This window comes from Eublepharis macularius, chromosome 4, assembly GCF_028583425.1.
Source record: "Eublepharis macularius isolate TG4126 chromosome 4, MPM_Emac_v1.0, whole genome shotgun sequence".
NCBI lineage: Eukaryota > Metazoa > Chordata > Lepidosauria > Squamata > Eublepharidae > Eublepharis > Eublepharis macularius.
This window is the reverse complement of record NC_072793.1, coordinates 97,308,806-97,331,733: the sequence shown is the minus strand read 5'-3', so window position 1 is coordinate 97,331,733 and position 22,928 is coordinate 97,308,806. Positions and strand designations below refer to the sequence as shown.

Below are 22,928 nucleotides of genomic sequence, written 5' to 3'. Positions count from 1 at the left end.
TCCTGCACTTTTCCATTCATGTTGATTTATATATAATATGGCCCACCAAAAGATCAGAGTAGGTCACATAATTTTCCCCCAGTTGTGCTGAGCAAACACAGATAGCTATTTACCAAGAAGTATCCAACTATAATCTACAGGTAGTTGCCTGACAAGTTGCATGGTTGTATTATCAAGTCTAACACTGAGGAGAAATTTATCGGACCTCTGCACCTGATCAGAGACTTGAGTGGTAATGTTCTCCTCACCACTTGGCAGGACCCATACAGATGACCGTAATACCACAGATCAGCACCAGGTGTTCAGAGAAAAAACCCTTCTTGCTACTTGGCAACACAATATAGCCAATACAGACAACCAAGCAACCCCAAGGTAGAAACCCAATCCAGGATAGTTTGGATGCATATCTAGATTCAACCAATCAAGCATTGACATGCTCACTGTCATAAACTAACTCATTCCTAGTTATAATCTGTACTGTTTGTACATGCAACTCCATTCTAAGCAGAAGTCTAGACATTTTCATCTCTTCTTCTTTACATGTCCTACAGAACGAGTTCAAGGCCTCTGCAGGAGTCCTCATTCCCAAGGCATTTCCCCTAGACCCACTGAACTGTGCCCTCATTTAAGATGGCATTCTAAAGACCAAGCAGGCTGAGGCTGTTCCAGTGAAGACACCTGCAGTGAAATATCAGGGGAGAGTGACAAACAAGTTTTCACTCACCTAAAGCACAGTTAACCATATTCTCTGCATCCCTGAAGATACTTGCTAGCAATGGAGAGCACTTACCCTCCAACAAAGCAAAGGTCTAGTACATAACACAGCATGCACATGTTTCTCCTACCTTTCGCTAAAATTAGCTGTCAGCTTGGCCATGCTCTTTTCTACAAGGCCTGGACTAGGAGATAATCAGCACCATATGGAATGAGTAAGGGGGAGGGGCCAAGGGCAAAGCCCTTCTTTAACCCTTTCTTACCATTTTGTATGTGGTTTGTTCTGGATTTTCTCAGTTGGCTTTTCTCTGATCCCAAAAGGCCAGAAACTGTCCTTACTTTGCTCAGCACAAATAATAAAGTCACTTTGTTCAATTTGTTGGAATTACCAATTTTATTCCTGGACAAATAAAGATAATTGTGTGCCACGTGGCTGAGAAAAATGGAAGACAGGTGCAGAGGAATCCTTCAAGCAAGAAGGAAAGGGGGGAGAGTATGTTCCTCCAGAATTTAATTTTTGAAGCCTTTAAGTTTCAACTATAACAATATTATAAAGTGGTAATAACCTTTCAAACAGTATACAAGGTGGCACACAATACACACAAAGCAAAGCTTCATAAAAAGGATAATTGAACAGATGCATATTCAGTCAAATGGCAGTCAAGCCCACTTGTGATAACAAAGAGCAGAAGTCCAGTAGCACCTATAAGCCTAACAAAGTTTGTGGTAGGGTATGAGCTTTCATGAGTCACAGCTCTGTGACTCACAAAAGCTCAGTTCTGAAGAAGTGACCTGTGACTCAAGAAAGCTCATACCTTACCACAAATTTTGTTAGGCTTATAGGTACAACTGGACTCTTGCTCTTTTCTACTGCTACAGACTGACTAACATGGCTACCCATCTTGTGATAACACAGTTTGACTTTTGCTGGTATTAAAGCAAAGCTTCCAGCCCTTTGTCTGACATTCATGTTGCCACCTACAGGTGCTAAAAAAAAAGACAAATATTTCAATATTACGAGGGCCTTATCCTGTAAACTTGCAGGTATTGAATACATCAACAGTTGGACAGATGCCCAGTGTGAGGAGACTAATGATTAAGTAAGTGCCGTAACACTGAGGTAGTGTTAATTAGCTAGAGAAGGTGCTATTCCAGTTTAGTACCCTCTAGCTTTCTCCATTGCTTCTACTGATGGCATCAAATGATGCCTCAAGGTCTTTTAAGGAGACAAGCCAATGTCCCTTCCTCTTAGATGTTTGTAAGATAACAGCAAGTACATCACAGTGACCTGATCTAAAGCTGATCTATCCCTTGGGGAAGATACTGTCAGAAACTGAGAGCCAACATTGTATAGTGACTGAAGTCAAACTAGGACTGAGAAGACCCAAGTTCACTTGCCTATGAAGTTGACTGAGTGACTGTGAACCAATCACTCTTTTTCTCAGCCTAACCTACCTCAGATGATTATTAGAAGGAGCAACTAAAGGAGATTACTATGTACGCCATTCTGAGCTCCATGAAGTAAGGATAGGATGAGAATATGATTGACAGATAGTGATCATCCAGCTTTCAAGTAAGTATTCGACATGTAATTTAAGAACTGGAATACCTTTATTAAAGAATCAGAATTGTTGCTCCAACAAAAAAGTTTCTGTTTCTTTATATGTAGTTATTAGAATCATAAAAGAAGAAAAAGGAGAAGTATCTGAATAGAGAAAAGAAAAAATAGTGCTAAGCACCAGAGATTATAAATATTTATAAAGCGATGATCAATTATTGCATATGTACATAAGAGCAGAGCATAATACAAAACAACAAAAACATTGCACAGAAAAACAGTGACAACCATGTCCAACTAATTTTGAAAAGTTAACACTATCAGTCTTGTTAATAATATTCAGGCAGGATCATATGTAGTTTTGACAGATGCACTTTTTAGCATGTCGAATAAATGTAAATGGCTTTTTTGGTAACAAATTTTACAGCCAAGACAGAACACATATTTAATGTGATTGGCAGATTTATTTGATGTTTTCCTTATTGAAATGCATGGACACTACATTTCAGTGATAAACTTGTTTGATATTGCTAGTGATGGCTTACTCCTATCTATTACCAAATGGAACAGATATAAGATATTAGGAATGAAGCCTCAGCATTTAAAATAGTCCCATAACTGACATGTAGCTCACAGGAGAGAAAATCTTTAATATTTCTGTTGCATTTCCAGTTCAGCATAGGCATCAATTACCATTCACCTTGGCTCAGCAATAAACCCTGAATTATTAACTAGCCTGTGACTTCGTATTAGGAGGCTAAAAACAATCCTAATTCATTGGAGATCAACAACAGACCTATAAGATAAGACTTCAACATTTTAAAAAGTCAAATAGAAATCGTGATGTGAAGGTATAATTTTACTATATTAGCACCCTGAAGTAAAAGCAAAATTCCTTTTTCAATCAAACTTTCCCTTGCCATTTAGCAATTTATAATCTGATTTATAAAGAGTTTTACAACTACTCCAACAGAATTGGAGTTATCATTCTCAGCGTTTTGCTGGGGTAGAAAGACATCATTTCCCTCCTCCAGCCCCTCAAATGAAGCTTTTGCTACGTTCTTTCTTCTCAGGGAAAATTTTGCGGACCTTAGTTTACGAAATCTTATGCAACAATAAAAATGTTAATCTTTAAGACAGCAGGATTTTAATTCAATGGCACTTTAGAGACCAACAAGATTTACAGAGTGTAAGGTTTCAAGAGTTAGAGCTCACTTCTTCAGACAAAGTTAATCTTTAAAGTGTCACACGATGCCGTCATGGGCTAACACAGTTATTCCGCTGGAACAGAACTTCTGCAGTTCTCTCATAATTCAGTCCCAAATTCTTGTTAGGTAGAATTTGTCAGAAGAATATAGATTTTCATTAATTACAGATCCATGTTTCCACAATTACGACAACCAGCATAATTTGTTCATACTCCACTTTCAATTGCAGGCTAACAAGATTAACCAATATCCCAGCTGCCACATAATTTTAAGCGCAAGGAGAGCTCAAACTGTGAAAGTAGAGTTTTATCAGTCAACCCAAGTTTCCTAAAGACAAAGGATTTTACTGCCAGCAAGTCTAGACTGAAATATTTGAGGGTATGAAAATAGTTTCTGTTCTGTAAAATTCTGACTGATGAAACTACTGAAATGAAATTTTTGTTATTATAATTCCTAGCAAAACACATCTGCCTCATCCTAGCACCCTGCCTGGAACCAGGAAAGAAATTGTCACTGAACAGCTGGATCAGCCATCAGGAAAAAGAGGTAGAGGATCTTTTTTGGGAGCTTACCTTTATCAAATTAAGCCTGCTTCTGCCATAAGACATCCACATATTCATGTTTCTTTCATTATGCAACACATTTGTCTCCTCTACTGTCTGCACTGTACTAACTCATCCTGTGATGTGAGCCCACAGGAATCTACCGAAAAAAGCACTGAAATCTGACTAATTCAACAGTTTTAAGCAATTATTTGTTAACCAGAATACTACAGAATACAAAGAGGATCAAGTTGGATGAAATATCACACCCTCTAATTGGAGATCCCTTCTACCATTCCATGGAGAAATCCGAGGAGATACAGTTCCATACTAATCATAGTGATGGAAGACTGCCCATTGGGTAAATCGTTTAAACAGCGCTGATTTCAATTTCCCTCAGAGCATGAAGGCACTTTTTACACTTCTCTGGAAGGACCAAGAATTAACCGAGTTTACTTTAGCTTAAATAATTTTCCCATCGCTGTTCAAGCTGGGGAATAATATCTATTTTGGGAATCCTTGGACTGGAGTAAATACATTTTGCTATAGCATCAACATTATTATCCAAAATCACAGATTGTGAAGGTGTTGCTGCTGTAGGACTTGTTTAGACAAATGTTAGTTGAGGTTTTAATAAGTACACCAGGCCTGGATCTGAAGGGACAGAGTTCGTCTCAAAGCACTAGGACTGAAATTTAAGTTTTCATTAGCATCAGAGATGATAAAGAACGGTATTAGAATTAGTACCCACAGAAAACCATCAAATTTGCAATACAAAAGAGCTAAATAAGGCAAAAAAAGGTCAGGAGCAAACCACTTTACACAATTAAATTTTAGCTATTAAGTACAATGGCTAACTAGGACAGCTGGACAAAAATAACTCATCTGGCTAAATGGAAAACCTAGATAGTTTGGGCCTCATCAAGCACAGCCAACTCTGCAACTAATATTCTGTGTGTTTCAATCTAACAGCTAAACTATTCTGCTGCTTTTAGTCTTGCCTAACTAATGGACCCCTTACAACTTCTTCCAATCCCACAAGTTTTGCTCCCAATGTTTTCACCTTGCTTGCCTCTATCCATCCTCTTTCCTGCTCATCTTATTGGGAAAGCCCCTTCTGGATACATATTCTCCCTGTCTTAAGTCTCCCCTTGTAGCAAACAAAAGAATTGCTTCTGGTTTCACCAGGGCTTCCTCCATCTTCCTCCAAGCCTGAGAAATGCAAATATTTTGTACTTTTTCTTCTTTGGCCTCTCTATAAATAACATCCTTCATAATTCTAACTTGTGTTTAGTAATCTGATACTGAGGACCAGCTCTGGTGTATATCCTGAACTCCCTTGCTTCAACCCCCACCTCCCACTTGCATGGCAGCTTCCACGTGCTTTCTCCATGGATCTCTCCCATGATGTTCTGCTTGCTTGGGTCCCTAAATGGCCTTGTCCAGCACCCTCTCCTCTAACACCAATTCTCCTAGATTGTGTACGTGGAAAACTATCAGCTGCCTAGATACTACCTTAGATGATTTCCTCATGCAGAATCATACAACAATAGGCAATACAGCACTCTGCTTGCCTTGTTACCCTCCCCCCCCCCCACATCTCTGCCTTGAGTTACACATGGCATAAGTGTATATTCTTATCCTGTGAGCATTTTGGTATTTGGTGATCATGCATTTCAATGAATAAAACTATCCCTGATTGTGATAAACCCTTACTCCATTTTGTTCCATGACTGCTTCAGAGTTTTGTTCCTTTAAATATTCCTTAGAAGTAAGTATGTGTTTGTGTGTGTGTTATCTCCTCAGCCATTTATTAGAGACACCAAATCTGCAGTTCCTTTAAGACAGAAGTGGCAGAAGAGATGTCTCTTCAGAATGAGTGTGGCAAAGGCACAAAGATGTTTACATGTATTTTTACGAACACACTTAGTAATAGGGAAGTCCCACTATTAACCATGTCTTTAAATGTACTTCAGGTGCTGCATAATAACTAGACTGAAATAGCAACATCACTCATTAAAGGACAAAAAACCCAAAGCAAAATAAATGCAATGTATTGTTTTTCTAAAAATCACAAAATCCATTAAACAAGAATACTTAATGTACTGTCCTAACTCCTTGGGCAACATCCAAGTATACACCTCTGCTCTCACTGAGGTGTAGCATTTACTGCCATGGTTAAAAAATGCTGGCTTGACAAGAAGTGAGGACCAGGGGCAGTAGAAGTAACAGTGGGTAAACTACAGCATTGACTCTAATGTCACTGTGCCAGATAATACATAAATCCCAGTGTTATAGAGGGTGATCTGTCCTACTCCTGGCCTTCATGTGTAGCAACCAGGGCTTTTTTTCTGGGAAAAGAAGTGGTGGAACTCAGTGGGTTGCCAGCACAGGGTGCAACTCCTGGCAGGAGATGGTACCACATGCGCGTGTGCAAAATGCGTACATGCTCCCAGGACCACACAATGACGTCACTTTGGGTCAGCTGGAACAAGGGGGGAGTTTTTAAAGATTAAATTGCCCTTGGCGAAAATGGTCACATGGCTGGTGGCCATGCCCCTGATCTCCAGACAGAGGGGAGTTTAGATTGCCATTTTCAAGAGGTGACCATTTTCAAGAGGTGCCGGAACTCCATCCCGCTGCGTTCCGGCTGAAAAAAAGCCCTGGTAGCAACTATGCTGGCACCTCAGCCATCCCAACTTCAAGCCTAGTGATGCTTAAATAGTCTGAAGAGAGGAGACCACTGATCAACTCCAAAATTTCAGTTTATAGCCGGGCCATCTTTAATCTCTTTAGCAATCCATCGGAGGCCCTAAGTGTTAGATCTACAGGAAGTTTTTAATGAAGGATTAATACAAAAATAACTTTCCCTGCACCACATACTAACCACCTCCCCTTTACCCCTGTATTCCAAATTAAGACCTCTCTCTACTATCAGTACCCCAATTTCTACTAAAAAAATCCAAAATTCAATATCTGCACGTAACATTTATCATTCATACAGAAGTTTCCATGTGCAAACTTCTTTATGGCTCTTACCATTTTAAAGCTGTTGCTGGAACAATAAAGGATAATCACTGATTATCCATGCTGCTACTCAGTGTGGCCATGAATTAAGATAAATTTGAATCCATGCTTCCAGATTCAAATTAACCACTTTTATTGGTAATTACATGGTCCAGCAGTCAGAGTTACAGTGAACTTGCTCATAGTTTTTTAAAGTTGCACAATATATTCTAGCTGCAGAACTTGCAAGGCTTTTGGTGCACAATACACAGTTCTATGAGGCCAGAGACTTCAGCAGCAACTTTCATCAATTCTTCCTGGCTGACAGACACCACGTGTGTACACTGAAGCAGCTCAAGCAAGCGCCACAGCCCAAGGGAGTGCTTCACCTCAGTCAGCCCCATGCAGAAGAAAAGCTTTCTAGGAAGGCAGCCAAGCCACTCTGCCAAGTCGTTCACTCTTCTCCTGCACATTCTCTAAGAGAATGTGATAACCAGCCTGCAAACAGCTCGAATGCAGTAAGAAAATACAAGGGCAATTAAGATGCTGCTATAATAGCAGCTTTTGAGTTAAATATAACACTTCCTCAGGTATCATGGACAGGAAGTCAATTTACATCTATACAAAAGCACCAATTTGTCCGGGGTCTGAGCCTCAGCCCCCGGACTTGCCAGGCAGGAGCAACGGGAGACAACCGGGAGACAGCAGCCCTGCCACCCCAGCCAGCAACCAGAGTCAGAACCCACCTACACCCGGGGAAAGGGGCAAAGGGCCAGGGCCTCAGAGGGCTAGAGGAGGCGGAGAGGCACCAGCTACACCCACCCTCCAGGGGGGCAATAGCACCCCCAAGCTACAAACCTGTTCCTTTAAGGGAGTACGACCCCATCTAGAACAGCAGACATGGCAACCTAGACAACAATGTAGCTCTATCACCAAGAATATCAGCCAGTACTTGCTAAACAGGTGACACCAAGAGAGCATCACTGAAGGGTTATAGCTTCATGGCCGACATAGGTAAAAAACAACACTGGTTGCACAAACCAGATGAAAGCATCTTCTTCAGTACGCAGCTGGATCCACAAGTGTACTCAGTAGCATCTACCAGAGCAAATGTCTTACTTTCTTTGCAGGACAGACTGTGGTCAAAGTTGTGTGGCTGACTACACAGCAGCGCTGAATACATTCATCTGCAAGAAACATTTTTCCACCAGTATCATGTGCTCCTCACTTAAGAGTGTTGAGAAGTTCCAGCGGCAGCACCTACCCAGTTGGTTCCTTTTGGAAAAAAGAACACTGAAGTCTTACAGCATTTCTGTATTATTTTCCTATTTACTGATAAGCAGGTAAAGCACAGGCAGAAATACAGAGACACTTCTACAGAAAAGCAGATACATCACCTCATGTCAGACCCTACCCCAGCTCACAACAACCTGTCTGCATCCCTGTGTCTTTTCTGCTGACTTCAAAAGACAGACATTTGACCCTCCTCCAAGAACTGGCGCTTCAACAGAGCCATCAGAGGACATTCTCTTCATAACTGATGCCTATTGAGAAAACACTACAGTAGTTAAGAACTGTTATCAGTCTTTTGTCATAAGCTCTAGCTCCCCCCCCCCCCGCCCCATGCCACTTTAGGACAAGTTCATCCATTCACAACGACCAGAGTCCATACCCAGGACATTCAGCATGATGCTATCCACTACAAAGGGAGGCCTGTGCTACAGTTCTGCTCCAAATCAATAGCTGTTATTAGTCACCAGAAGGTGTCAGGGGCAAAAACCAAAATGTAAGACAAAGTTTCCTCTTACAGTCTGCTTGCAAGACAATCTAGCTGTGCGGCTGACAAGATGCATATGTGAACTTTAGCACACCAAGGCAGCTGAAGTTGTATTGATTTTGAATGTCCTTAACTGGGTCTGCTGTATGGATGCCAAAAGAATAGAACACTGTGTACTACACTATACTAGGGGAAGAGATGCTCTGGGTAGTAAGACACTCTTGAATACATGTCAGGGTGATCTTCACTGTCACTCACATATCACACACCAGGGACACACTGGGACAGCCTCAAGGCACACAGGAATTCTCTTGATAACATGCAGCCATCTCCAGAGTTGCTTCTCCTTCCCTTTCAATCACAGAAAGGTTGTATGTGGTATTGCCTAAAATAGTATAATGGACTCCTCTTGCTAGAAGAACACCGCTCTGGAAACATGCTTAGGATTCCCTTATGGGACTCTTAAGCCACAACAATTTATAGACAGGGAAATAAAGACTATATACACAAAGAAGAGTGGTTAAAGTAAAATGACAAGGCTCAATTCACCACTCTTGCACTGAAATCAACAGGCCAACAAAGTGATTAATTTTGTCTGGACTGGGCCCACAGAGTTGGTTCAGTTTATCGAGGAGCGGCAGCTATGCGAACAGGTAAGTTCTTTTAAGAGAGCCTGTGAAAATGTCACAACATTTGGACAGCAAGAGTTCATTTAGTTTCAGGGGCATTATTCAGTCTGCCTTTTACACTGGGGCAAGAGAAGCCACGATCATCAACAATACATCTAATTCTCAATATGGCCAAATGTGTGTATATGTAAAACTAGAGATTGGAGACCTGAACAGACAAGACTGATGTTTCTATAATCCTGAAACACACTCTTCCCAGGTTTGCAGAAAAACCTGAAATAAAAAAATACATTGGAGTATTAAAAAAAAAATCTAAATATTAAAGCAGCACCTATAGCTTTAGGAAACTAAAGCCTTCAGTGGCCATTGCTAGACAACCACACATTACTGCCAGCCTTTAAACCTTGGTTTCTGTCAGTAAAAGGCAAGGGACAGAGGTAGGGCCCTTTCCAGGGTTATTTTGGCCTTTGAGGGAGGACTCATTAAGGGGCAAGCCTGGCAGCAATCACAGAGAAACCTGTTACCACATAACTTGCATGAATCATCCAGGCCCGACAACTTGCTACCAATCAACAGCAATCACTCCATGAAAGACAGTGTTAGAGTTTCAGACTAAGATCTGGGAGACCTGGGTTCGAATCACCACTCCGCTGTGGAAGGTCACTGCGTGACACTGGGCCAATTACACATTCTCAGTCTAACTTACCTCAGAGAGTTGTGAGGATAAAATGTAGGAGAGGAAAATGATGTAAGTTGTTTTGGGTCCTTGTTGTGGAGGAAGGTGAAATATAAATGAAATAAACAGATGAAGATGGGGGGCAAATAAAAGGTAGATTTGGTGGGTGGGAAGAACAGGATTCAAGAAAAGAGGAAATAGTGCAAGGAAGGGGATACAGGGTAAAATGAGGTATCCCCTGCAAGTGCTTGTGCCACCCCATGCAACTGGGCCCTTCCCAGCAGCCAGCAACAAGGCCATGGGTTCCCAGGTAGAAGCCCTCTGGAAGAGGGAAGGGGGCAAAAGCTGAAGACGGGGACAGATAAAGGTAGGTTGGATGCTGGGTGGGGAGAAGAAAAGGAAGCAGGAAAGGACAGAAAGGCTACTGGGGCTACCAGGGAAGGCTAAGAGGAAATGAGATGCCCCTCCGAGCAAGTCCTTGTGGTCTCCCACTTGTATTTTCTAACAGAGGCACATTCAAGGGAGAAAGACTCTTTCTTACTAGTCATTGATCTCTTAACTGGAAACTCCAGAGTGCTTGCCATTAGCATTTCTAAAAGGAAATAATTAGAAGATTATATACCTAAGAGATTCTTCATCAAATTTCTAGAATGGGAGGGGGCATTAGTAACCTCATGTATGAGCTCCATCTCCAAATTCTGCCTCCAAAAATAAAATTCTCAAAACCTTTGCATAAATTGTCGTTATGATGCACCCAAACTACACATGTATAAACTTCCAGACTACATCCTGGAACATCAATGGGATCAGCGCATTTTTGTACAGAAAGTGCTCTACATTTTCTGAATGATACCACATCTGAAAGACAGACAGCAGTGCAGCAGGATTCAGCAGCCCTCCTGGAGAGTTCCACAACACACAGAAAACCCAACAGATGGTCATTCCAGTGTTGACATCACTTACATCAGAAAGTAAACACAACAGGTCCGGAACATTTGCTGATTTGTGTTCCTGAAGTCAAACTACTTTATCTTGTACACCTGTAAAGGTCACCAATATATTTGGTTTTTTCCCTTGCATTCTTTACAGGAGAGTTTCATGACATTTAGCAATGCCAACTTTTGAATTAGCTCAACATGAAGCCATAGTTAAAAAGTACTTTTTTCCATTTCACCAGAAAGACTACAGAGGTAGTTTTAGGTGGGCAGCAGCGTTGGTCTGTAGCAGAAGAGCACAACCTGGGTCCAGTAGCACCTTAAAGACTAACAAGATTTCCAGGGTATGAGCTTCCAAGAGTCAGAGCTACAGAGTTTCACTTTATTGCTGTGTAGAACATGGACTTTGGGGGGGGTGTCTACCAGAGCATTCCCTGTAGGTTGCTGAATTATATGAAGTTGTAGAAATGTTATTTAAGACAGACACAAACTTATATGAGTGATGGGTACTTAATTCCTACATCTAGGAAGAGCCCCGTGGGCCAGAATGGTAAGCTGCACTACTGCAAGTGGCGTAGATGGCTGGGGAAAGGCAAGTGTAGATGATTGGGGAAGGCAATGGCAAACCTCCCAGTAACAAAAAGTCTGCTAAGAAAACATCATGATGCAACATCCCCCTGTGGGTCAGTAATGACTCGGTGCTTGCACAGGGGGCTACCTTTACCTACCTAGGAAGGTTAAAGAACTACAGTCACAGAAAGAGAAAAGATTCTATACTTATACTTGCCTCAAGAATCTTAGTTTATGAGCGCAGAACTTTAAAAATCCTCCATTTTCTTGAAGTAGTAGAGCCTTAATGTTCATCCCTCAATACTAGCTTCACCACTCCAGTCTGCTTGTGGAAGAGCAGCTTCACCCACTAAGCAAGAGGCAATACTATGCAAGTCACCCCATTTCATGTACACAGCAAATAGGAAATTATTGCAGAGTAACTAAACTCCTGTTGAAAGGGAAGACATCCACTCACTTCTCAATGGACAAGAAAGACAGAAGATCTAATCCTTCATCACTGTGGCTTAGGGTTTTAACTAGATGAGAAGCAAAAGATCTGTGATCAGACTGCAGAATATATTTAATTAATTTGAAATCAGCCAAAGGGTTGACGTGCACACTTTGCTTTGGATTAGGGCCACAGTAGTGGAGCATAGGCATTAATTACCCTCCCTCCCAGCACTGTTTCCCAGAGAGAAATTGCTCCACGGCAACTGGCTGTCAGCTGGAGTAGGAAAAAGAGAAGACAGTTTATAAAAGAAGTTAGGAGATCTGATCATCCCTCATGTCTTATCTAGTGAAGTGACAACTTCTCACTGAGATAGAAAATTTGCATGGGGCAGTACCTCTTTCTACTGCCAGTGGGGAGGGGGGCTCACATGAATCTCTTGCATGGAAGTGTATTCATTTGTATGAAGCCACAACTGCAGTGCGAAGTGGGACTGCCCACACACAAGTTTGCCACCTCAGTAAGAATCAGGCCTATCAAAATCAAAAAGAGTCCAGTAGCACCTTTAAGACTAACCAATTTTATTATAGCATAAGCTTTCGAGAATCAGGCCTATATTAGAGATTATTTTACTGATGCACAAGGAAATTGCTGAGTTAACATCCATCAAGAAGTTTAACATGCTTTCAACCAGGTCTGAACAGGGACCAGTCATTTTTTAAACCAGGTGCAAATATCTTGGATTTTCCACCCCATCCAGATGCTAATTACTTCAGCTATACCTCTGTAACTTCATATTGTATCTGCTCATCTCAGTTGATCCCACACTAGATTTTATGTTTTGCCAAATAACTGTGGGGAGAGTGAACTGATTACTCTTTGGATCGGATCTTATTTTTGGTCAACCTCTCTTTGCAATACTTACCCCCTTCTGTTATGTACATAAATTGGGCCTGATGGATATACACTCCTGTGCACTGAAGAGTACACTCTGACTCACAAAGTTTATGCTGAAATAATTTTTGTTAATCTTGAGGGTGTCACTGGATTTATGTTTTATTTTACCCTGCAAAGAGACTCTTTGTCCAATATTAAAGACAGATGACAAAAGCAGTCACACATGGCAGAAAAGATGTCTCTTAGCAAGTAGCAATACCTACAGATTCCAAGTAAAGCTCTTGTCCCATCACACTCAGCATATTACCTAGCCTAGGAAATTAACAAACTGTTTGCAACCTGTCACACAGGAGAATCAGAAATATTCCGGTTTCTCTCAGGAACTGCTCTAATGTAGCAGAAAGGGGGAAACATGACAAAAGGAAATCTGAGCACAGGGAAGGATTCAAAACAAGTTATGTAAAACAGCCACACAATTGCTGCTGTATAGCAATGATAGTTTCCCACTTTTTCCTCATTTGAGCAGAATTTTATCTAGCTTGATTATTCAGCCCTTTAAGATCACACATTTTGAAAGTTTTAGGTGGGTAGCCATGTTGGTCTGCAGTAGAACAGCAGGATTGGATTCCAGTGGCACCTTAGAGACAAACCAGACTTTCAGAATCAAAGCTTTTGAGAAACCTGAAGAGGGGAGCTTTGACTCTTGAAAGTTTACACCCTGAAAATCTTGTTGGTCTCTAAGGGGCCACTGGACTCCATTCTTGACATTTTGAAAGCACTCTGTGTAGGACACCTGAATGAAGCAAGCAGGTGCAGTCACACAACCATTTTACAGCGCATATGGATGGGATGGAAGTTCCTTTTGTAACTCCACACAAGCAGGCATACACGTATGGGATCTTCACATATGGTAATATGTACACAAATTTCGTATTACATTCCTAGGCAAAAACACTCGTTCTTGTCCCTTCTGTGAAGCAAGCCAGGAAAGCAGGGGCAACAGTGGAGGGGCCTTCAAGGTGCGTTAAAGTGCTGGCGGGATTTTAAGAGGAAACACGGAGCTGCAAGGGACTTGAGGTGAAGCTCCCAGGCGCTGCATGAAGACTAAGGCCATTTCCACACACGTTGAATAATGCACTTTCGCAATCCTTTTGAAGTGGATTTTTTGTTCCACACATGGAAAATCAGTTTCAAATGTTTACTAAAGAGCATTGAAAGTGGATTATCCAACGTGTGTGGAAGCAGCCTAATATTCCAAGCAGAAAGGGCATAGCGGTGTTCCGTTGAGGTCTTGGCGGAGCATGGCAGCCAATTCTCACAGGGCCCCTCTCACTCACCCTCCACTTCCGCGCGGCTAGGAGGCGTCCTGCCTAACTGCCCCATTCCCGCCCCCGAGGCTTCTGCGCGTGCATACCCAGGAGCTGGCGGCGCTGCTCAAGCGCCTCACGCCCGCGCCCACTCTGCAAGATCTGCTTGGCGCTCCCTGCCTGGCACGCGGCACCTTCCCAGACTCGCCTCGGGCGTCGCCGCCGGCGCAACAGCTGTTAGCAGGAGACGGGGAAGAGGCGGCGGTGGCGGCCACAGACAGGGACCGTCCTGCACTAGCCCGCTCCGGATTCCGCCTGCCCGCCCGCCCACCGCCCCTCTCCCTCGCTCCCATTGCCTAGCCGGCGGGAGGGCAGCCTGGCTCACCTCGGGCGCCCCTGCGGGCTCCGTCGCCGCGGCGCGACCGTGGCCGGGGCATGGCTGCTATCAGGAGGCGGCTTCAGGCCGGGAGGCGTCTCTCTGCTGGGGACTGGTGACGGGGCTGGTAGTTGCCTTGAGGGGGAACCACGCCGCTTGCTCCACCATCTTCCTTCCCTTGCTCGACCGCTCGCTCGGCTTCCCGCTCCTCCTCTTTCCCTCTCCCAGCGTGTGCCGGTGCTGCCGTGGTGCCCTCTGGGAGTTGAAGTCCTCATCAGCTCTGCACTCCGAGGCAATGAGCTTTATGACAGCGGGACGGCTAGACTACCAGCCCCATGATGCTTCGCGCATCGTCCCCTTATGACTTACTGGGAAACATAGCCTCAATGAGCAGGCTCTCTTGAGAATGCCGTGTGGGAGGTCAATGAACTACGATCCCCATAGGCCCAGGGCAGAAGTTTCACCGCCTCGGTGGCCTTAACTAAGTCCCACGAATCCCGCGCGAGGACAGACTGTGGCTCATGCCCTCTAGTGGCGAGACGGAGTTACTACAGGGGCCCATAAAGTTCCCTTGTCGAAGTGGTTCACGAACAGGGCTTTGGTTTTCGGTTATGTTGTCAGTCTGGTGCTTGGCGGCCGAGGGATTGGAGTTTCCCGTGGGCCCATTTTGTCACCCTACCAAAGCGAAGAAACGAACTGGAAGCGGTCGTCTTTGTTTTATGGTGGGATGGTCACTGCTCAGATCTTTTCACCCCACCCCCACCGGGAGGTTGCAACTGGTCAGCTGAGACACTGGGCTTGAGCATAGGATCACAGCTGGTCCCGTTGTCCAACTCTGGCGTTAATGAGTTACTGGGATGTTAAGAAAATAGCTACTGTTCTTGCACTTCTCTCGTGTGGTAGAACTAATCGGTGAAAGAAACATAGCACCTGTCTTCTCAGATCTTCCAATTCAGCCTCTGGCCAGGAAGGAAATAGAGTATCAAATTCACCTTATGCTAAAGGAGGGATTCAAACCTGTCTCTCCTCGACCTTAGCTTGACATTCTAACTAACTAGGCTTCACAGCAGCAGTCCTGTGCATATTTACATGAAAGTAAGTTTAATTGAACTTCGTGGGACAGTCCTTCCAAGTATGTGCCTAAGATCTGGTTGTCAGGTTCAGTTCTACATACACTAGGGAGTGAATTCCATAGAACTCAGTGGGACTGAGGTAGGCTTTCAAACACACAGTTAACGTGCTCTTTTTTGAGGGGGGGGGTTGCATGCAACATTGCTTAGTAAAAGAAATTCAACAAATTAATTCCTTGTTACAGTATCTCCATGATGAGGAAAATAGTAAAAAGTCCAGTAGCACCTTTAAGACTAACCAACTTTATTGAGGCATAAGCTTTTGAGAACCACATCTGTTGAAAAGAGCTGTGGTTCTCAAAAGCTTATGCCTCAATAAAGTTGGTTAGTCTTAAAGGTGCTACTGGACTTTTTACTATTTTGCAACTACAGACTAACACGGCTAACTCCTCTGGATGATGAAAGCTACACCTGCTATTGTCTTGCGCTTCATTATCAGTTGCATTTCAGCAGTCTCTCTCATCTCCCTTCGAAATTCCTCTGTAGGATAACTGCTACTTTTTGGTCAGCAACTGAATGTCCTGGAAGGTTAAAATGTTCCCCCCACTGGTGTGGGTTGCAATAATCTCAGTTTCAACCACACTATTTCTGGACCATGAGAATAGATAACATTCTGCAACACCTTTAACAGCAGCACATTAAGGCCAAATCAACAGGTGCGGCTCTGCTCCCCAGCATGGAAAAACTTCCATCTGTTATTTTCTTCCTGTAGTGCATGTATTGAGTGCATAAAGCTTCTGCCCGTTAAGCAGATGGCCATCGTTACTTGCATTTCCAGGCTGTACGCCATCCCCTCCCCATAGGTCTTCTGTAAGCTACTCATTTGGGGTTGAGAAATTCCAGCTATCAAAGGCCCTACGGTTGTCTCTGGAGCTGCTGGGCTTTCATTAGCTGTTCCTTTCCTCCTGGCATGCTGTCAGGAAAGGGCTGTGATTGTTTCTGCTTGGAGGATGGATTTTTGTGTACGGGGAGGTAGCTCACAGGAAGGGGATGGTTCTTGAGCTGGGGCCAAATTGAATGAGTTTGGAACAATTTGTTAACTTGGCTTTATGTATAACGTTAATATTTTTGTAGGGGCTGGGGTTTGTGGTAGGGATCAACTCACTGACTTGAAGAAAGTACTGAAGAAGGAAAAGTTACTTAAGAGAGAGAATTGGTATAATGGGTATAATTGTGCCCCATGCCCTTTGAATTTGTTTTTTCCTTTCTCTGAAATATTACTGACACGTGAGCTATAAGCAAATATTTGGCTAGTGGTATCAGGGAGGTCTGTGCATTGCTCTCTGATAGTCTGTTCCTGTCCACCTAACCCAGCTGGCACATCTGCCTGGTTGAGCCAATGTTGCTGGAGGGAAACATGCAGTCTGTGGCCGTCCTGCTCCTTGTGCTGGTCTGTACGTTGAGCACAGGTGAGGAACCCCTACACACGCCAATTTCCTTTCTCCTGGAGCTGACAAGGTTCTTCTCTTCCACTGCTGTGACTTCGGAGAATGCAGAACTCATACCCTTTTCTCCTGCCCCTCAGAGTTGCTGCCTGCTGAGTTTTTTTGCACTGAGGCACCCGGAAGAGGAGTAGTCTAAGGGAGAATAAGAGAGGAAAGCCATTTTTGTTCCATGAGGGCTTTTGAATTAGGAAGAGTTTGGCATAGCAGCTGTTTCCCTCTTTGTCACCCATTTTTGCCATGTCTCCCCAGAAAGCCTCACAAAAAAGCAAGATGCAGCTGATCAGAGACCACAACATGGCTCCTATGTAGAGCAGCTACCTCCCCTCTTCCGCCCTGTGACAGAGTGACTGCATGGTGTAGTGGTTAGAATGCCAGACTAGGATCTGGGAGAGATGGGTTTGAATCCCCACTCTGCCTTGGAAGCTCACTGGAGGACCTTAAGGCAGTCCTGCTTTCTTAGCCTAAAATGGAGGAGTGAAGAATAATTTTGTAAGTTGCTTTGGATCCCTGGTGGTGTTGGTGGTGAACAGGGCAGAAATATCTAAACAAATAAATAAACAGACAGGTATTCAATTGTTAGAAGCTTATTAGCTCAACGCTGAGAAAATGTTTGTTATGCAGCTATTAAAAGCACAGGAGGCCTGACAGGAAAAAGTTAATACTCCTCCTAGAAAGATAATACCCTTTCTAGATTTAAAAAGAAGGGATGTCACTTCTCCCTACAACAAGATTCCACGTCTGGCACCATTTCACTGCAGGCAAAAATTCAGAGGTACAGCTTTCTCCCATTACAGTATATGTTGGAGAAAGCTACAGTTGATACATTTCTGGCTGTCATGTAGCCATTGAAGGTCAGAAAAAAGCATTTTAATGGAGATAACAAGGAAAACTGTACGCTTGCGCTGTCAAATTTGTTAAAAGGCTTCTGACTGCCAAAAGCAGCGTTATGGATTCTGAATGTTGTTTTGGCAATAGCTCTGCCTATTTGCTACTGCACACCTGTAATATCTGCTCAGTCTATACAGACTTCATTTTCTAACCAAGCTGATGTGGTGGAGGTTTTTGATAGTGCAGTTATAAGATGCAAACAGAAGCTCTGCTGCCATCCTTGTGGGTTTGTTGCTGCTTCGAGAGATGTTGTTGCAAAGATACACAATCTGTCTTGCTCTTGTCTTGTGAGGACAACTCTTAGGGCATGCTTACATTATATTTAAAACAGTGTTAGATTTGTTTAACTATCATGACTGCCAACCAAGGAAACCTAGAAATTGTGGCTGTCCGGAGGGGCTGGCAATCTCTTGAGTGGCATTCCTCTTGCAAAACTACTGTTCCCAGAGTTCTTGTGGGAAAGGAGAGGCTTGGAAATAGCCCCAGTTTAAAGTTATAATACCAGTGTGCCCTTTTTTAGTCACTATATTTAGTTGGTTGTAATCCTCAGCTTAGGTAACACCCCAATGTGTTCTTCTCACCACCTTTCATTCATTAACCCTGGGAAGAAGTTTGCCCTGGGATCCAGGACCAGTTTGCTCAGCTAATCCTTATTCATCCTCTAGATTCCACTTTAATGTGAGCTGTAGCTTCCTTGGCTCTCGGATGTGCAATGTAATACCCAGGTGCACTAGAAACATTCTCAGGCAGGGCAGATAACTACTGTCTTGAGACACCTGCACATTCGTCATGGGAAGCCAGATACAGTGTTGGTGCCAAGTCAGCCACGTGTGCAAAGTCACACCATATGTCTTTTCTATGGATACTGGATATAGTGGGAAAGTGCATGCAGTCCTTCAAATCACAGCCACCTACATGTGCTTTTGAACAGATTCTCATGCTCCTTTAGGCTCATCAAGCTTTCACTTACATTTTACATGTTAAGAGCTCCATTGGAAATGCCCAGGGACTTGAGAGTGCTCAGCAGTCTCTGGGAGGACATTTTTCTTTGAATCACTGCCTGTCTCTTATTCCATAGCATCACACACTGCTAGCTTTTCCCAGGGACTAGGACACTGCTGACAGTGAAAGAAAAGTCAGAAGAACTAGCTGTGTGGTACTTTAGACTACAGCTTCTGGAACTGGTTGGGTTCTGGCTTCTTTGTAGGAGAGTGCAGCAACCTGTGATTTCTATGTATTCTAGGTCAGCGTTCTCCTCTCAATGACTTCCAGAGGCTAAAAGCTACTGAGCTGGTTTCTGTGTCCCTTCGCAGAGAGGAGAAGCCCATCGGAGTGGAGGAGTGTGCAAGGCAGTGCACAGCTTTCCTAGATTGCAGGTGAGAGGGAAAATAACTGCAATAGAGGCAAAAGATGTGAGCTTCAGGATTATGAAAGAACAAACTATATATAGCATTGTCTTCTACTGGCAGAGATTATTTGCCCCACTATTAGGAATAAGAGACAGACACAGTATTTGGATTATAAAAATGGGCCGCTTTATTAATAAACAACAACCAGAAAATATTAACTACGGCAAGGGCCTAACTAGCGGTACAGGTCAGGCCCTGGGGTCGCTCCCTACCCCGCCCTGACCTGTCTGGGCGAGACACCCGCTGCCCCAGGTGCGAGCCATCAGACAATGGCTGGGACCCAGCCTGGCCAGGCGAAGTGGTTCACCCCTGTAAAGCTCCCCCACCCGGCCGTACGGCAGCGGGGGGAGACTGGCTTGTCCAGGGGTTCCCCACCAGGGCGTCTAACCACGCAACTGGGCCGTACGGCAGCCAGCCACATCTGGCAGACCCCAATTCCCCACCAATGGGGAGGTGCCAAGGGTGCTCACCGGCCCGCTACAGATTCTTCCCTAACTAACACCCTGCCACCCGTGGCATAAACTCAGACCCACCAAATCAATTAACCCTCCTCCCAAGACAGTACGAGGTAGGCGAAAAAACTCCAGCCCCAAGGCCAATCGGGGACTGTGAGAGAAAAAAAATTCCTACCTGGCTCCAAATAGGCAACCGGCTAGTCCCGCACTGAAATAGGGAGAGGTGGGTGGGCCGAGCACGAGGCAAGACTGAAGCCAAGGGGGCGGAGAGGCAGAAAGACGCCGCAAGACTCCGCCCCCAGGCTGAATCCCCGGATGAGGCTAAAGCTGTCTGCCTCCATCCCTGCAGTGGGGCAAATGGCTGCCACCTGCTTAAAGGTGGGGCAAGCCCCAAGCAGGATTGGCAGTATTGCCCCACTATTAGGAATAAGAGACAGACACAGTATTTGGATTATAAAAATGGGCCGCTTTATTAATAAACAACAACCAGAAAATATTAACTACGGCAAGGGCCTAACTAGCGGTACAGGTCAGGCCCTGGGGTCGCTCCCTACCCCGCCCTGACCTGTCTGGGCGAGACACCCACTGCCCCAGGTGCGAGCCATCAGACAATAGCTGGGACCCGGCCTGGCCAGGCGAAGTGGTTCACCCCTGTAAAGCTCCCCCACCCGGCCGTACGGCAGCGGGGGGAGACTGGCTTGTCCAGGGGTTCCCCACCAGGGCGTCTAACCACGCAACTGGGCCGTACGGCAGCCAGCCACATCTGGCAGACCCCAATTCCCCACCAATGGGGAGGTGCCAAGGGTGCTCACCGGCCCGCTACAGATTCTTCCCTAACTAACACCCTGCCACCGCAGAGGCCAAGCCTCTGCTTAGGCCTCAGCGCCCCACAAGTGGCTTAAAGCCAGGCGCAGCCCTTGCCGCAGGTCGTTCAAGAAAATGGCATTACCACTGTTGGATAAGTGTACCCCATCCCCTCGGTAGAGGTCTGCAGACTCGGCCCTTATCTGCGGATGGGGCAAATAGATCCCAAGACCCCCTGACATTGCTCTAAACAGGGCTCTATTGGCCATCCGCCTCGCCCTTTCCACAGCCCTATGGTCCAATGCTTCCCGCCACACCCGACGCGGAAGCATCGCCGACCAAAAAATGAGAACACCGGGCCATCTTCTCATAATCTCACGGAAGTCGTCCTGTGCCTGGCAAGACAGGGCCACGCCCTTCATGAGACCCAAATCGTTGCCACCCAAATGGACAACAAGAATATGTGGGGGAGGGAGACTCCGACCCTCAAACAACAGCGGCAGCAAACCTGCCCAGCGCAGGCCTCTTCTGCCTTGCCATTCCACTGTGGCCCAACGGCTGAGTCCCAGCTGAGTCCGTGTCCTCTTCGCTTGGTGTGCCGCCCAAAAGACCATACTATGGCCACATATGAGAATGCATATCCTATCGCGCCACGTCACAGCACCTGGAAGAAAAACAATGTCAGCATGACTGCCCACCAGCCAGGGGCCTCACATAAGCCTTATAAGCGGAGGAGCGCCACCGCCCCACTTTCTGAATCTCAGCTCCCGAATACCCCATCGCTGCGGCCGTGGAAGCCGCACCTATACGAAAAGAGTGGGTCCCAAATTTGACTCCTTCTAGCCCTAACTTTGAGAGCGCCCTGCCGGTGACAGTCCAGAACTGGTATTTCGTAAGCGGGGAGCTATTCTCATGGCAAAACAGTGCCCCAGGCGCTGAGCCCCGTGCTTTCAAATACTTTTCCAAAGCCGCCACCGGGCACAAATCCTTAATTGCGCATTGCCCTATTGACAATTCTACCCCTTTATGCATCTGATCGGTCTTAGAACGCCTAATGCGAATCCTCACCTGTTCTCCCTGAATTTTAACATCAGAAACGGAGATGGCGCGACCAGAAACGTCCCTAAGGGACTGGGGAACGAGCTCACTGACCCTAAGAGCTCCAAAAAATGCAACCAAGGAAGCGGCATGGAATAACAGCTCCTCAAAAGGGGAACTGCAGACCACCGGCCACATGGCCCTCAAACCCTGTAGAATACTAGGGGAAATAGGCTGCCTGGCGTCCCTCGGAACGACGGCCTCCCTGGACCAACCCTCCAGCATTTTCCTAATGCGGAAGTCACCCGTGGGGTCGACCAGGCCCCGAGCCTTCGAAGCAAAGCCCAAAGCCGCAAGCTGACTACGAATGTATTTAACCCTGTGCCCCTTACCTTTCTGAGCAACACAAAATTGGGCTGCATGCTCAACTGGAATTGGCCAAATCTGCGGAAGACCAGACTCCTGCCTGAACTCCGCAAAGTACCTCACCGCCCTGTCGTAGGCTCTCCTGGTACTAGGGGCCAGAGCTAACTGGATAGCCCTGAATGCCTCGGATTCCCAATCCTCCATAGCTCCAAAGGAACCTGGGCAGGCAGCAAATCCGCCTCTGGGGCAAGCTGTCGAAACCGGTCCATCTGCAGACGAGATAAGGCGTCTGCCACTTCATTATTTAACCCGGGTACGTGTCTGGCTAAGAACAAAATATTAAGGTGGAGACACCTTAAGGTGAAGGCTCGGACCAGCTTCATTACCCTGGGGGATCTAGAAGAGAGGGAATTCACGACCTGCACCACTGCCATATTATCGCACCAAAAGTGCACGGAGTGGTTGGCCATTTCCCCACCCCATAAGTAAACTGCCCCTAGAATCGGGAAGAACTCAAGGAACGTAAGGTCCCTGCAGAGGCCGGCTTCCATCCAGCTGGCGGGTCATGGCGCAGCACACCAGTGCCCCCTGAAATAAATGCCCAAACCAATGGAGCCCGCTGCATCAGATGAAACCTGAAGGTCACCCTCCAACAACAGCTCTTGTCTCCAAAAGGAAACACCATTGAAATTGCCCAAAAATTGGGACCAAACTTCCAAGTCCTGTCTCATACCTGGAGAAACCCGAACCCTGTGATGCGGAAGCCGA

At 45.2% G+C, this 22,928-nt stretch overlaps 2 protein-coding genes across 5 annotated transcripts in view; one reads left to right on the top strand and one right to left on the bottom strand.

The window, feature by feature from the left end:
- Nucleotides 1–14,825, bottom strand: part of IFRD2 (interferon related developmental regulator 2) — a 28,590-nt gene extending 13,765 nt beyond the window's left edge. For both annotated transcript variants that reach the window (XM_054975181.1, XM_054975182.1), the window contains exon 1: nt 14,635–14,825. In XM_054975181.1, the coding sequence (XP_054831156.1) occupies nt 14,635–14,686 (52 nt within the window). In that variant the 5' untranslated portion in view covers nt 14,687–14,825. The remainder of the gene's footprint in view (nt 1–14,634) is intronic.
- Nucleotides 14,826–17,063: 2,238 nt separating this feature from the next.
- Nucleotides 17,064–22,928, top strand: part of MST1 (macrophage stimulating 1) — a 44,471-nt gene continuing 38,606 nt past the window's right edge. For all 3 annotated transcript variants that reach the window (XM_054977485.1, XM_054977484.1, XM_054977483.1), the window contains exons 1-2: nt 17,064–17,164; nt 19,332–19,464. In XM_054977485.1, coding sequence (XP_054833460.1) covers nt 17,095–17,164; nt 19,332–19,464 — 203 coding nt within the window. In that variant the 5' untranslated portion in view covers nt 17,064–17,094. The remainder of the gene's footprint in view (nt 17,165–19,331; nt 19,465–22,928) is intronic.